Source organism: Conger conger, chromosome 13, assembly GCF_963514075.1.
Source record: "Conger conger chromosome 13, fConCon1.1, whole genome shotgun sequence".
Lineage (NCBI taxonomy): Eukaryota > Metazoa > Chordata > Actinopteri > Anguilliformes > Congridae > Conger > Conger conger.
The window spans coordinates 32971239-32987702 of record NC_083772.1 but is presented as its reverse complement, the minus strand read 5'-3'; the positions used below and the strand labels follow the sequence as shown (position 1 = coordinate 32987702).

The 16464-nt window shown below is 39.7% G+C and overlaps 1 protein-coding gene across 4 annotated transcripts in view; it reads left to right on the top strand.

Annotated features, from left to right (window-relative positions):
* The first annotated feature begins 12728 nt into the window (after window positions 1–12728).
* The window catches only part of LOC133107734 (NF-kappa-B inhibitor zeta-like), a 38609-nt gene continuing 34873 nt past the window's right edge, over window positions 12729–16464 (top strand). For 3 of the 4 annotated variants that reach the window (XR_009704619.1, XM_061216869.1, XM_061216867.1), the window contains exon 1: window positions 15524–15666. Coding sequence is in view for 3 of the 4 variants with exons in the window: in XM_061216869.1 (XP_061072853.1) it covers window positions 15651–15666 (16 nt within the window). In the remaining variant the exon portion in view is untranslated. Of the gene's footprint in view, window positions 12835–15523; window positions 15667–16464 lie in introns of those variants that run through there. The other variant, XM_061216868.1, reaches the window with a different exon arrangement.

Here is a 16464-nt window from a genome sequence, read left to right as displayed (position 1 = left end):
AGGAGTGCATAAGGTGGATTCTAGGCGGTGTGTGTGCAAGAGTTTTGATTTGATAGACAAAGAATAACCCAGGTGTGATCTCTCCTTCCTCTGGGACTCAGTGGGGGAATTCCACCTCCTGGTTCTTATGAATTCCTGCCAGTATCACTGTGCCCTCTTCTTCCAGTTGGCCATGCCACCTGATCTATGGAAAAGTAAATGATTAACTGTATTTTTCTACTTTTTTACAAGACTGTACTTTTAATGGTTCTTTGAGATTTAACCATTTCTGTTGAGCTTTTGTGTGGTTTCTGCACTGCATAACATTTGTGAAAACATTTTATTAAATATCTCATAATCTCTTTTATTCTTCAGGGAGAGTGCAGACAAGCATTTTTTCTTTCAGAAAAAGCTGCCACTTATTATCAGACTGCAGTTTGCCTGCACAGATACTGTTCAGAAGAAACCGTTCTTTAGCCTTTATCACCCCAGTCAAGTGAATCCTCCCCATACCAAGTCTGGGGTTAACTCTTAGATTAAACACATGTTGTGGTGCTCACTAGGTAGGTACTTTCAGCCCTAAATTACACAGTGTGATAATCTCAGCCCTAAATTACTTTGGTACCCGCTTATCCTGAAAAGGGTCACAGGGGGGCTGGAGCCTATGCCAGCATACATTGGGCGAAAGGCAGGAATACACCCTGGACTGGTCGCCAGTCCATCGCAGGGCACACACACCATTCACTCACACTATCATACCCACAGGCAATTTAGACTCTCCAATCAGCCTAACCTGTATGTCTTTGGACTGTGGGAGGAAACCCACGTGCACACGGGGAGAACATGCAAACTCCACACAGAGAGGCCCTGGCTGACCGGGATTCGAACCCAAGACTGTTTGGTACTCTCAGACCAAAATTACACAGTGTGATCAATTCATCCCTAAATTACACAGCGTGATAATCTCAGACCTGAATTACACAGTGTAATAATATCAACCCTAAATTACACAGTCCGGTACTCTCAGCCCTAAATTTCACAGTGTGATGATCCCGACCCTAAATGACACAGTGTGACAATCTCAGTCCAAAATGATATAATGTGATGATTGCTGTCCTAAATTACTCTGTGTGGTACTCTCAGTCCTAAATTACTCTGTGTGGTACTCTCAGTCCTAAATTACTCTGTGTGGTACTCTCAGTCCTAAATTACTCTGTGTGGTACTCTCAGTCCTAAATTACTCTGTGTGGTACTCTCAGACCTAAATTACACAGTGTGATAATCTCAGCCCTAAATTACACAGTGCAGTGCTCATAGTCCCAAATGATAGTGTGTTGCTGTCAAGTTACCCAGTGTAATGCAAGGCTTCTTATCTGCCCTTTGCTACCTGTTTGATGGGGTCTCTGGATTTTTAACTGTCTTTGTGTAATTTGCCGGATACAATTTGTGGACTATAGGAAGTAGGCAGCAGTAGTTTCCTGCAGTTGCCACTAGAGTGCAGTGATTAGTCAGTAGCTATCACTCCCTCAATGTCCACAGAATGAACACATAACATGCACTTCCTGTTGCAAGCAAAATCAGTATCAGCTTTCAGAAAATCTATAAGATAATAAAAAAACAAGGTCACGTGAAATTATAAAATTGCTCATTGCTTTGGGGCTGTACCTTGTTCTGGATAAGAGCTTTTCCTAAATATATGTAATGTAAAATAATAGCTTTAGGACAGTCCCAACCTGTGGTTGATTTATGGTTGTTTTTCATGAACAGTTGATGGACTGAAAGACTAAGGTCGTTTGACAAAAGTCAACTCTAAACAGTGCAGCTGTGATATCGCAGAGTCCTGTTGCCCATTTTGTTACCTGTTTTGATTACACAGGTTTGATAATTAAACTACTTGGAGGTCATGCAATGAAATTTCACAGTTGAACGGAGGCAGTCAATGTGCTTACGTTGTATCCACTGCACAGAATGACTACCCTTTTGTTGCTTTTGAATGTAGGCTGAACACAGGGCGGCCTGTAGCGTAGCGTCGTGGTTAAGGTACATGAGACCCGTAAGGTCGGTGGTTCGATCCCTGGTGTAGCCACAATAAGATCTACACAGCCATTGGGCCCTTGAGCAAGGCCCTTAAACCTGCATTGCTCTAGGGGAGGATTGTCTCCTGCTTAGTCTAATCAACTGTATGTCGCTCTGGATAAGAGCATCTGCCAAATGCCATTAATATGATGAATGATTAATATTAGTATATGTTCAGTTTTATTTATACCTCTCCTTCCAGTCTCCTGACTTACCTCAGAGGAACAGAAATATTGATTTAATAAATTTGGCTTCCGTTCACTTTTCATTTTGCGCATTAAAGTATGTTATCTCTTTACCCCTGCTATTGTGTTCTCAAATAATATGATCTCATCCCTCTTCCCATTACATGGAAGGGTGCACCTTATTGGCTGGCAAACAAGCTTCTCGCCAATGATCTTTACTGTAATTGGCAAACACAAGGTGTTGACTGGAGGAGTGTGGAACATTGGGTCTCCCTTTATACAGATGATTCTGTCCATTATTGCACAATTTGCTCCCCAGTATTTTATCTGTTGGGACTAACACCGAAGCTCTCTTGCCAATTGGGATGAGTTGACTTTCTGAGTTATTTTATATATTATTTATTTTTATTATATCACTTTCATGACATGTTTTTCATGGGTCTGGGTAGTTTTATGTACAATTGAATAATATTTATTATAGATAATGGCTGGTAATGGTATGGGGGCATTTGAGGGTTTGTAGTCTGAAGTGAACTTCGAGTAACTCTAGCAGCCTCTACAGAAATATTTCCCAAGCAGATTAATTATATAGTGTCCAGTACAGTACATGAACATATTAATTATATAGTGTCCATTAGCATAGCATGATGCTGCCACCACCAGACATAGTGCTTGGAGTGCTGCCCAAAGGATCTCATGAGACCAGATAATCTTTTTCCTTATGCACTCGGAGTCCTTTAAATGCCGTTTGGCAAACTCCAAACTCAAGAGTGGCTTCCATCTAGCCACTCTACCATGCGGGCCTGATTGATGAAGTGCTGCTGAGACGGTTGTCCTTCCGGCAGGTTCTCTCTTCTTCTTCTGAAGCTCTGTGAGAGTAACCATTGGGTTCTTGGTCACCTCCCTGCCCGCTTACTTAGTTTGGCCAGATGGCCAACTCTAGAACGAGTCCTGGTGGTTTCAAACTTCTTCCATTTCTCTGTGCTCCTGGGAATGCTCAAAGCATTAGAAATAATTTGTTTACCCTTGCCTGATCTATGCCATGGCACAATTTTATCTGAAGAGTTCATGGCTTGGTTTTTGTCCTGACATACAGTGTGAATTGTGGCACCTTATATACACAGGTGTGAGCCTTTCTAAACTATGTCCAATCAATTCAATTTGCATGGGCAGAGTGGCCTTGCTCTTACCATGGGCAGAGTGACCTTGGTCTTGACTATTAAGTATTTCACTTTATATTATCTTATTACGATTATTTTTTGCTCAATAAAGCAAAAAACTGTGGTGAAAAATGAATTTGCTAAGAGAATTAACTTGTCAAAAAATAGCACTGGCTATTACTTGGGTGAAAAAAAAGACAGAGTGATGGACTGTTAAGATAGAGTTTTTACAGTGTATGATTGGCTGGATTCTCAGAACTACAGTAGATAGCCTACAGCTTAGAAATGATTGTGACTGTAGTTAGTTATGCTCGTAGCCCGTGGGTCAACAGTGGCGTTGCTACGACGATCACACCCTTCTACGGGTGTAGCTACCTTTCCTCAAACAGTGACGCCACACACTTGGCATATGTTGCTACCGTTCCTCTCACAGGTACCACACCCAACGTGATATTTACCCTGTGATTTGTACTGCCTTCACTCTGATATTCGGCCTAGACTCATTTCCACCCTGCGACGACCAGGAAGGTCTCTGTTTCTTCATACATGTAGAAGTCTCTTGTGCTGTGTGCAACCTGTATACAAAGTTGTATCAAGATAGTAATGATTATCATGGGATGTCCATGCTTAATTTATATTTTGCTGGGTCACTACTGTTTCTTTCAGCTTTTTTTGATTTGCTGCAGATAAGGAGTAACTTGTTTGACAGAGGCTTGTTGTGACAGATGCAGAACAACTGAAGAATGTGTGCCAGGTGTACAGTGCCTTAGTGGTATTTGAAACCCCTTCAACCCCTGAACTTCAGGGGAACCTTGACAGCCAAAATTATGAAAAGGAATAATTCCCCTGGGAGCCTACCCTCATGACCCAGCAGAAAAATGGATGGGGTTTTTGGTGTTTCGCAGGTGTAGCAGTTGAGCGGATGTTCTTCAGCTAGGTTAAGGCCTTCGGTTCAACTGAACTGTGAGGAGGAACACAACAGAATGACTACTTTCCCTGTGATCTGGTAATCATTTTCCATATGTGTTGGATTTAGGAGGAGGGGTGTTCACATCTGAACTACCTCCTCCTCAGCTGCATGCTTGATATAGTACTTGTGGGTGAGTCTCGCCCCGGGCTCTCTCTCTCTCTCTCTCTCTCTCTCTCTCTCTCTCTCTCTCTCTCTCTCTCTCTCTCTCTCTCTCTCTCTCTGGCATCCACTTCAGGTTATTTTAACCATCACTCTCCCTCCTTCTTCTATTCTCCAAAAATAAGAAGCAGCCCTGAACAATCATTGACTGTGCCTCAAATGCTTTCAATTATTAACCCTTTTCCAGTAATGATATATTGACTCAGTAATTCTGTCTGGAAATTCTGGAACATTTTCTTCCTTCCTCAGCCTTGCCCTTCACTGGTCTTACGCAGTGTTACTGTATCTCACTGGTGTATTAAAATACTCTTGGATTCCAGACCACTGCTGCTTTGACTGTGCTCGTGTCCAGCTCTTTTGTCCAGTAGGGGGCTCTGTTTCCTTTGCATGTCTCTTTGATGCAGTGAGCGGCTGGTATTTACGGAAGTGCTTCAACAATCTTTCAGGCCTGTCTTACATCAATAAATCTGTCTCCAACGCTGCAGTGAAACTAAGTGTGCTCTTCAGTGCCGCATCACTGTGGTCTGTACTTATGAAGTGTTCACTTACACCAAAAGATCAGTCTTAAAAGGCACCCAGCTAACCCCTGTTAATCCAGGCTCTACCTTTTAATTCAAGTATCCAATCAAAAAAAAAAAAAATCCCAAGTAAACTTTTCTGATAATTGAAATCTTGAAGGCCATTATATTGGTTAAGGCATCTTGGTTGAATCATTTTCATCTCAGTAGTTGCAACACATAATACTTGCATAAATATACTCTATATAATTAGTTAATAACTAATTATCCTGCTCTGCAAACAATAATTCCCTCAAGTTTGTATTAGATGTGATGCTGAGAAACGAGCTTCAAGGCCACGGCCAAACTTACACTATTCCAACTGAACAGTATAGTCTAATATGTAGACTACACACACATGATTGAGCCTTTAGTATGTTTAAACCTTTTTGCCAACACCCTCATTTTCACCACCTTCCATGCACCATGCATGTGTGGTCATCAGTCATGGCAGTTTGGCAGGTGTTAAATGTGAACCATGGTTCCAGTAGGCTGAGTCTGAAATTGATCTAAATTAGCACTGCTACAGGCTACACTGAAGAGGTATGGGGCTCCACATGTACATGCATCCATCTGTGACAACTGAGCATCAAGTAGATGCTATGATTACTGAACAACAAGAATTCTTGGCTCCAAGAGTATTATTTGTTGTAAACTAACAAATAATACTGTTATTGACATAAGCTTTATTTTTCAACATGCACAAAGTAGTACGTTTTATTTATGATTCAATGGAATCAACCAAAGTCTTATATTTTTCTAATCAAATTATTTTCAACCGAAATAACTTTTACTAATTGCGCTTTTATTGGCACCCCTGTTTTAATACTTTGTACAAACACCCCTGGCAAAGATGACATACTTGAAGAACACTTTTGATTTATATTTGGAGCCATTGTCCCATTGTAAAACAGTCTACCTATGACCAAGACTCAGCTTTCTAGCAGAGGCAACCAGATTTCCTGGTACTGAAAGGTACTGATTGTACCATTGATGTTAAATCGTGCCACTGGACCACTGGCAGCACATCTCCAAAACATCAATGACCCACCGTTATATTTGACAGTAGGTATGAGGTGCTTCTCCTTGTATGCATTCCATTTTTCCATCAAACATGTTGATGGTGTGTATGGCCAAAACATTACATTTTGGTCTCATCTGACCATGGCACTAGCTTCCAGTCATACATCCAATGAGGGTTGGCAAGCTCAAGATGCTTGATTATGTTTATTGTGCTCAGTAAGGGCTATGTTTGTCCCACCCTTCCAAAGAGTCTGCTGGTATGGAGGTGCCATTTTATGTTTTTTTTTGTGACCCCAAGACACAACCAACAACTCTGCAATTCTTAAAATGCGATCCTTGGGTTACTTATGGCCTCCCTCACCATATTCCTTACCATCCGTGGAGATAATGTGCACTTGCATCCTCTTCCTGGCAAGTTTTCAACCATTCCATGTTTTACACCTTTTCATTATAGCCCTTCAGTGCTAAGTGGTATGTTTAACCATTTATGTATTTTCTTTGTACCCATTACCTGACTTTTATTGGTTCAATAAAAAACAATAGTAAAAGTATTGACATAAATGTATATAATTGTCCTGTATATTTGAACATAAAATATAGACCATTATCCATGTTGTTTATTGTATGCAGCCTTTTTTCTCCATTTTTATTATGGTTGCCCATAATTCTGGAGCCCACTGTATGCTATTATTACTGGACACCATATGTGCAGTACAAATATAATATGACACTAAAACATGAAGTTAAAAGTAATTGACATACAGTTAATACATATTAGAGTGCATGTGTGTATGCTACAGTGGTCAAAAGGCCATATGCATATTTCCTATATTTAAATAATTTGGTTGGTGGATTCAGATAAAATATTAAAATGTGTTTATCTGTGTGTACATGAATCTGTGCATGTGTATATGTACGTGTTGTGTGTCTACCTTTGCAGGCATGTGTGCAGATGTGTGCATGTGTGACAGGAGAGGTCAAGGGTCAAACAGATCCGATGTCATGAGTTCAAGGCTGCCCAACCCTATTCCTGGTGATCTACTGTCCTGTAAGTTTTAATTTCTAACCTCGTTTAAAAACCAGTTTCTGGTCATTAGCATGCAAATGAGATCTCCTTTGAACAAGAGGTGCTTTGTTTGGGTTGAAGTGAAAACCTGCAGGATGGTAGAGCTGGAACAGGGTTGGGCAGCCACAATAAAAGTTACAGCACCAATTAGCCCTTAGGATTCTCTTAGTGAAAAGAGTCTCCTAGTGTATCACCTCCACAGGCAACATGTTTTAGAGAATTTATCCGGTGAAGATGGCTGTTTAGATGAATAAATGAAGGTATTATATTTACTAGGCTACGTGCCATGTCTGTTTTCCTGCCCTTACAGTCCTGTTATTATCTTTTCATATTTGATTTATTGTTTCGGAGGAGACATGCCAGAAAAGAAAGCCAGAATTCCCGTACTTAAAAACAGAATGTTGACTCCTGATTAAACATTTGCTATGACAAATAAGTCGGGGTTATTGAATTTATGTAAACCATGGCTATGTGAAAAATGATTAAGAACATTTTTTAACTAGTTTTTTTAAATCCGAGATTGGAATGAATTGACTTCTTTTTTCTTTGATAAAGATGTACAGTGGTGTGAAAAAGTGTTTGCCTGAAAGTCTTATTTTTTTGCATGTTTGTCACACTTAAATGTTTCAGATTATCAAACAAATTTAAATATTAGTCAAAGACAACACAAGTAAACACAAAATGCAGTTTTTAAATGAAGGTTTTTATTATTAAAAAGTGACAAAAAAGTGTGAAAAAGTGATTGCCCCCCCTGTTAAAACATAACTGTGGTTTATCAAACCTGAGTTCAATTTCTCTAGCCACACCCAGGCCTGATTACTGCCACACCTGTTTTCAATCAAGAAATCACTTAAATAGGACCTGCCTGACAAAGTGAAGTAGACCAAATGATCCTCAAAAGCTAGACATCATGCCGAGATCTAAAGAAATTCAAGAACAAATGAGAAAGAAAGTAATTGAGATCTATCAGTCTGGAAAAGGTTATAAAGCCATTTCTAAAGCTTTGGGACTCCAGCGAACCACAGTGAGAGCCATTATCCACAAATGGCGAAAACATGGAACAGTGCTGAACCTTCCCAGTAGTGGCCGGCCAACCAAAATTACCCCAAGAGCGCAGCGTTGACTCATCCAAGAGGTCACAAAAGACTCCACAACAACATCCAAAGAACTGCAGGCCTCACTTGCGTCAGTTAAGGTCAGTGTTCATGACTCCACCATAAGAAAGAGACTGGGCAAAAATGGCCTGCATGGCAGAGTTCCAAGACGAAAACCACTGCTGAGCAAAAAGAACATTAAGGCTCGTCTCAATTTTGCCAGAAAACATCTTGATGATCCCCAAGACTTTTGGGAAAATACTCTGTGGTCTGACGAGACAAAGGTTGAACTTTTTGGAAGGTGTGTGTCCCATCATACCAACAGTAAAATATGGTGGTGGTAGTGTGATGGTCTGGGGCTGTTTTGCTGCTTCAGGACCTGGAAGACTTGCTGTGATAAATGGAACCATGAATTCTGCTGTCTACGAAAAAATCCTGAAGGAGAATGTCCGGCCTTCTGTTTGTGACCTCAAGCTGAAATGAACTTGGGTTCTGCAGCAGGACAATGATCCAAAACACACCAGTAAGTCCACCTCTGAATGGCTGAAGAAAAACAAAATGAAGACTTTGGAGTGGCGTAGTCAAAGTCCTGACCTGAATCCTATTGAGATGCTGTGGCATGACCTTAAAAAGGCGGTTCATGCTCAAAAACCCTCCAATGTGGCTGAATTACAACAATTCTGCAAAGATGAGTGGGCCAAAATTCCTCCACAGCGCTGTAAGAGACTCATTGCAAGTTATCGCAAACGCTTGATTGCAGTTGTTGCTGCTAAGGGTGGCCCAACCAGTTATTAGGTTTAGGGGGCAATCACTTTTTCACACAGGGCCATGTAGGTTTGGATTTTTTTTCTCCCTGAATAATAAAAACCTTAATTTAAAAAACTGCATTTTGTGTTTACTTGTGTTGTCTTTGACTAATATTTAAATTTGTTTGATGATCTGAAACATTTAAGTGTGACAAACATGCAAAAAAATCACACCACTGTACTTACAATTTTAGCTGTCTTTTATGGAGACATTTTACATTTTAACTGGTTAAGTACACTCAGCCTGTTATCAGCTTGCAGAACATACATATTATAGATACTCCATGTCCTTTTATTCTAGTTCCAGGATAAGGTGTAATTTGTGTATGGCCTAAATGAAGGTAGAAATACTGTAATATAGACCTTTGTGCAATGACTACTGTAAAGCTCAGAGTAGACATCATTTATTCTGTGGAGTTTCTGAAGTCATTTTAAATGCCTGGGTAATTTCATGCATTGTAAAGCTTCAGATGAAATCCCGTGAAGTTTTCCAATAAAAATGCACTTGCAATCAATGTAATGATCTAAACAGTTCAACTGCATTTGGTCAGTTCAACTTATCATTTATGCTTAAACTGCCCCAAACACATCACCATCATCGTAAAATAATTAAGAGTAAAATTTCCTAGAAATATCTGCACTGCTACAGTAACTACTTTCAACTAAACTTGGGTGTAGTGGGTCATGGCGCATGTTTAAACACGTAGTGAACTTCTCAGTGACCGTTTTTACCCGACACTTCCGTTATGACAGGTACAGTTTCTGTGGAGCCTCTGGTCGTGTGCTTTTGGCAATATTACAGTATCTGTCCCTCCAGGCTTCCGCGAGGAATTTGCCTCTTCAGCGAAATGGCGAATGGGGTCCGCGTGCACCTCCCTCACCGCAGCCCTCCGGCTAGCGGAGTCACGTGAACTCCCGTTCTCCCCCGCAGATGAGCTGCCGGTGATGATGAGGGATAAGAGCCCCGGTGACTGGCATGGTGGTACAAGGACAGACTGTCACATTGACAGATGGGTGGATGTTTCTGCCGCTCGGAGCTCTTGGAGTCTTCCTCCTTCCTTTCCGATCCCGAGGTTCAGAGAGAGTGGGGAGCGCAGTCATCAATCTCATTCATGCTTACATTACAATCTTACATCGATGTGCTCGATTTTCATTTCAAAAAATGATTTTACTTGGCATTAATGCAAGTAAAATAAGATGATTGACACTTGAATGACTAACACTAAATTACTAATGTAGCATATGTTTTTGGTCTGTTTGAAAATGTCTAAATGTATGTTTATAGTTGCTAACTGCTTGCCTAAACTGGCCTGCCCGTTGCCTTTGGGATTCTGCAGAGTTGCTATGGGCACTGGCACAATTACATGAATCAGATAGTTCCAAATAGTTTGTATAATTAAAGCTACATATATCCTGTGGTTTTGTGTCAGGGTGAGATGATTAAAAAAATAACACACATAGTATGCGTGTCCATAGGATAGAGTTGACTGGGAGCGGCTGCTAGTAGTATTTCTTCATTGCTTCCTGGCTAACCCTCTCACAAGGTCTGTGTACTGGCTTTGAAATAATAAGTAGCTCTCAGGTGCTGGCAGTGATGTGTAAGTCCCCTGGAAACTCCAGTACAGTCATTTTTATATGTTTGTATTGTTTTCTATATATATTGTTAGGATAATACCTTGATGGATTCATTAACCTACATGAAATATGATCAGCAATTCATGCTGCCTGCAGGCAAAGCATGAGGCTTGATACTCTTGAGTGATGCCTCAGTGGTGCAATACAGAGAACTCTGTCATTTCATCTTCCACATGAGTGCAATTCAATAATAAACCTGGCCTGGAATACCTGGCAAAACTGGTCTGGAATACATTTAAAAAAGTGTCAAAAGTGTCAGCTATCAAGAGCATAGTGTGATAAGCGATGGAATTCCTTTTCTTCGGATGTTCATTTGGTTTTGTGCAAGGGAGCCGGCAATCCTTTCCTGTGGGAATGTTACTGTGAGGGGAAACAGTGAGCATGTACAATATGCTCTTCCTTTGTACTGAACTGACACCTGAACTCGCGTCTTTGCAAAAGTGGACATACTAAATACCTGTTGGTTTGACTTGTTCATCTTGGCTTTTGTTGCGACATGCAGTGCTTTGAGTTACAGTAAGACCCTGCTCTGCGTACTGTATGGTCCCCAGCTGACTGAGGTTCATTCCAGGTCTCCCCCCCCCCCCCCTTATTCTATCTCTGTCCATTGAACTGTGCCCAAAGACATGAGCAGCACACCTCGAAAAGTATACTGCATACTGTATACTGCAGTACTGCCAACCTAATATACAAAAAAAAAAGGTAACAATGCCATTTATTTGCAAAAGAATGGTGATGAATCCTAGATGTTCATGGATTTATTCTTTTATTTATTTGAATTAAGGGTGGTGGAGAGCGGGTACTGTAATTTTTAGCGACAGTGACTATGTGATTTCTATTCACAAGGGGAGGGTCAGAACTCAAGAATTAAAATCAGGGTCCCATCGTGTTGACGGGGGAAAAACAACAAAAACTGTCCAAATACGTATGCACTGCATTATAGATTTGTGCTCTGTATCAAACTAATAATTAAGGAGGATAGAAATGTTATGAATAGATTCCTGGAAAGAAATGAATAGAATAGAAGATTTTGGCACACCTAAGGTTATGTGCTGACTGGTTAGTTCATTGCATATAATCAGTTTAACTTGGTATGAGATGTGCCTGCTAAGGTTTGTAAGCTCACCTGACACAGGTGGTCTTATGGTATACCTTGATGAAAGTATTTAGGCCCCTGGGTAATTTGCATGTGCTATTGCACCAGCAGTTTCTTTACTGCTCTCAAAGAAATATTGTAGCTCCACCGATTGGCCTGAAGTCACTTTCATGTTCCTCTAATGACAGAGTAATTATACTAAATGTGAGCCTGGTTATCTTGATTAACCTAATTCTAGAGCACACAGTTTTATTGATATTTGTTGTCAAGAGAAAGAAATACGACAGACACATTTTTTTTTAAAGCTAATGAGGCCTGGATTAAATTAGCCTTTATTCTTAAATAGTACTTGTTTCAGCAGTTATTCTGAAACATGAACTCACCAAAAAGTGTTCCTGAGGAAAACAAATACACTTGAAAGGGCACTTATTTCTGAGACAAAGTTAAAGTCTAATGTTGATTGAATTCAGGCTTAAATGTGTTGGTGGCAAGAATTTATGCTGCTACAACCATACACAAAAAGATTGATAAAGATTATTATTAAAAGAATAATATTGATAACAGCGTGGTCAAAGCAATTTTATTTCCTCTGAAACTAGAGTTGAAAAGATCAATATTCACTTTTGTTAAATACAAACGTTGAATTCTGGCCTTTGTTTCCTATTTCAGTTCAGTTTCATCAGCCGGAGCTGCTGCCTCCTTGCCTCCTTTGTGAAGACCAGAGAGCGGCTTCTCACAGGCCTCTAGTGGGAAGAAACACAGGTGTGGACAGAGAGAGTGGAGGGGAGGTAAAATGGTGGAGGAATGGGTGTACTGCTCCAGTGGTCTCAATTTGCACATTTTAACAGCATCACCAGAACGGGGGACTTTTTACATCTGCCCGGGTAGCAGCTCCTTTGCATTTGCCTAATAAAAGCAGCCATAGTTTGCATCGTAGTTGTCAGTGGGCTTGTTGAGATGCTGTGAGGAGCATGGGGTAGGAGCACTGTGGGACAGGGGACTACGACTCTGCTTCTTACCATGAACGAGTAAGTCCTTTACCTATTATTCTGGACCGTGCCCACCGGTGATAACTGAAAGATCTATGACTGACGTGCTATCAGTGCCTGCTATCACTAAGGGGAGTACTGGCTTTGAAACCACGTCTGTATGGCTATGGAGAGAGATAAACATGATTGTATGCATCAGCTAAGCCCATATTTGGTGACTGTATTGATTGTGTATGGATACAGTACTGATGGGTCGATACTGAATAAATGCAGCGCTCTGATTGACGCTGACATGGTGAATAATTTGATCATTATGAGGTTAAGCGTCAGACTCGCAGGGCGAAGACCAGCGGCTCACAACAGGAACCTCAGCACGGTGGCTAGTGAACCTTTAAGCACTTGCAGGTGCTTCCTCCGTCATTCTGATACACAGACTTACTGCAGTTTCAGCTCACTAAGCCACAATCTAACTTTGGACGGCACATTTCTACAGATGTGCTTGTCTGCTCTTTCAGGTCCTGAGATACTGTATGAAACCTGCTAGTCCCAGGTGGCCAAAGGAACATCAACTACAGCGATGAGTGCTGAAAATAGAAAAAAATATGTATGTACTTCAAACACACACACTTTTTTGTTAGAACATAATTATTATTAGTGTTTTTCGCCGTGTGCTGTATTTCCCATGGCATTGGAATAAAAACAAATAAGTAAAGAACAATAAATGCTTTTTTGCAGTTCTTCAGAATTTGTAACAAAAATCTGGTTTAATATATGAGCATGGATGAGTGAAACCACAACACAAACTTCATGTAAGCCAGTCTAATCAGTCTTTACTGACAACTCACTCGCTTCTTTCTTATTTCTTATCTTTTTTTAAACTCTCTTTTGCATCAGTAATATTTAGATTGGTAATAATATTATTTGAATACTACTACTACTACTACTACTACTTCTAATAATAATGATAATAACATATTAATGCATGTGTAAACAATATAAACATCAAAATAAAGGCCTTTTAGAAAAATCGAAATGTAACAATTCCTCTTGATTTTGATTACATTTACATCCCCAGGAATTAGTTATTGTTATGATGAAAGGTGTCAGAGAAATAAAGAAAGGAAGTTATTTGAAGTCACTGTCGTTGTTTCATGCATAGGACACTTGGGAAAAATGTCAATATATTATTAATCAGACTGTTTCTCTGTTATGCCACCTGTTACAGAATATCAGATTTTAAAATATTATTTTATCAGAATAGCTTGCAACTTTATCATTGCTGTTTGAGAACAGAGCACTCTAAAAACCTGAACCCGATTTACAAAAGTTATTGTAAAATAATATTGCACTTACGATGACTGTTGTCTTTTTGTTTAGAACAGCCCTTCATGTGTATTTTTCTAGTTATGGATTTGATGCTTTAACCTGTGAAGAACCTATGCACTTGTAAATCGCTTTGGATTAAAGGCGTCTGCCAAATGACTAAAATATAAAATGTAACATTTTAACACTAAAATATTGAATCAATTTTGAAACTTTGATATCATGTTATAAATACAGTGCAGTCCCTAGGTATATGGACAGTGGTACAATTTCTGTTTAGTTTTTTTGCTCTGTACTTTGATTGAAATTAATATGAGGCTAAGGTGCATACTGTCAGTTTGAAGGCGTTTATATCCACATTGGGTGATCTGTGAAGGAATTACAACCCTTTATATACACAGTCCCCCCATTACCGGCTCCCATAAAGGTTTGGGACAAATAGGTTCACAGGTGATTCTGATTAGGTGTGCCAATGGAAGTCAAGGAAACCATTATAAGGCTGACATATAATAAATAAATACATTCAGGGACATAGGCCAAACAATAGGCTTACTAAAATAAACTGTTTGGAATACCACAAAGAAGAAAGAGAGCACTGGTGTATGTTTGGGATCATCGCCTTGCTGTGGGATGAAGCAGTGTTTGGTTGAACAGTACACTTCAGAATTAATTGTGCTGCAATCAGCAGTTACATTATCAATGATGTGAGCCAGTACCTGTACCTATGATAGCCATACAAGGCCAAATTATTGCACCCCCACCACCATGTTTGGGGGTGTTTCAGTTCTTGGGAAGTTCCACTTGCCCTTCACACTTTACTCTTGCCAACTCTTCTGGCTCTTTTAGATACTTTAACTGTAACCAGACTATTCTTTGCAGCTAACTAGTGGTCTGCACCTCACAGTACCTTTGTATATTCTGACGTCTTCTGCACAGCCATGCCTGCCTCCTGAAGAGTGTTTCTGGAGTATGTTTTGGGGGTTTCTTCATTATGGTGAAAATTATTTGGTCATCAACTGTAGATGTCTTTCATGGCCTACCAGTACCAGTGCTCGCTATCTTCTTAATGATGTTCAAACAGTTGGTATGCCTATTGTTTGGCCTATGTCTCTTAACTGTTGGCTATGTATAAAAAGTGCTGCAATTTCTACATGGTGACATCAATATGTATACAACTTTACATAGGCAAATCTTTACATAGCCAAAAATATGTCTTTGTCCCCAACAATATGGAGGGTGCAAAAATTGCATGTGCATGTGTGTGCATATGTTTGTGTGATACAAATGTGTGTGTGATACTCTGTGTGTGTCTGTGTGTGTGTGTGTGACTGTACCTTCCGGTGCTGAGCTGGCAACATTAGTGATGTGTAACAAAGAAAGCGAGATGTGTGGCTGGAAGTCTTGTGACGTCACTGAGGTTTTGTAGCGGCCTTTTAAAAAGCAGCCAGTACAAGACATCACTCAGTGAACATCTACAACATATATCTCATTATCAAACTTAAAGGCTCAAGGCCTGAGAAGCGACCAAAAGTATGCACTGGGAAAAATGTAAGTACGTGGGATTTTTTAAATTAACGGTTATTTCTGCTGTTGTGGGCGGCAAATACTCACAGATGTTCAGATGAGTATGGTTGATCAATGAAGCTTAACCATTCAGATTTATAGATTCATAAACACTACATCAATCATTGTCATAATACATACACTTTACTAATGTCTACAGTACAATAACAAGATCTGTGAAAAGATCCAATAACGCCCAGTTCTGGTCGTTTTCTAAAGGTAATCTTATTTTTAATTAAATGTAATAACATTCTGCATCACAAACTGGCACAGTATGATCAATAATATAATAATGCTTTTATATTTGCAAAAATATAGGTCAATAATATTTTGCTGAAATTGTTATATTTGTTATTGATTTAAAATAGAGATTGAATCAACCAACCCATATGTGCATCAGCACAGTCAATTTTGTGGCACTTTGTATTATCATTATTATAAGCATTTGTTCAGTTAAATGATCTAACCCGACTACTGCCTTATGCAACAGTATTGCAGGTTATTTAGTCCTGTCATATTTATTTTTGAATTTCTTTTCTCATTTTTGGCGAAACACAATTAAACCAATATCTTTGGCTGAAGAAAGAAACTGGGTGTTAAGAGTCAAGTAATTATTTCATAATGCGATTTTCTTGAACTGTTAGTGAGTCACTTGTTCTTGGTGGTTATTTGTCTTGGTTCATCCTGTCTGTTTTTAGTTCAATCAAAGAGGATCATACAATATCATTTCCATAGTTTTGTTGTCCAACATCATATGAGTTACTGCTAACTGTGATTTAAAAA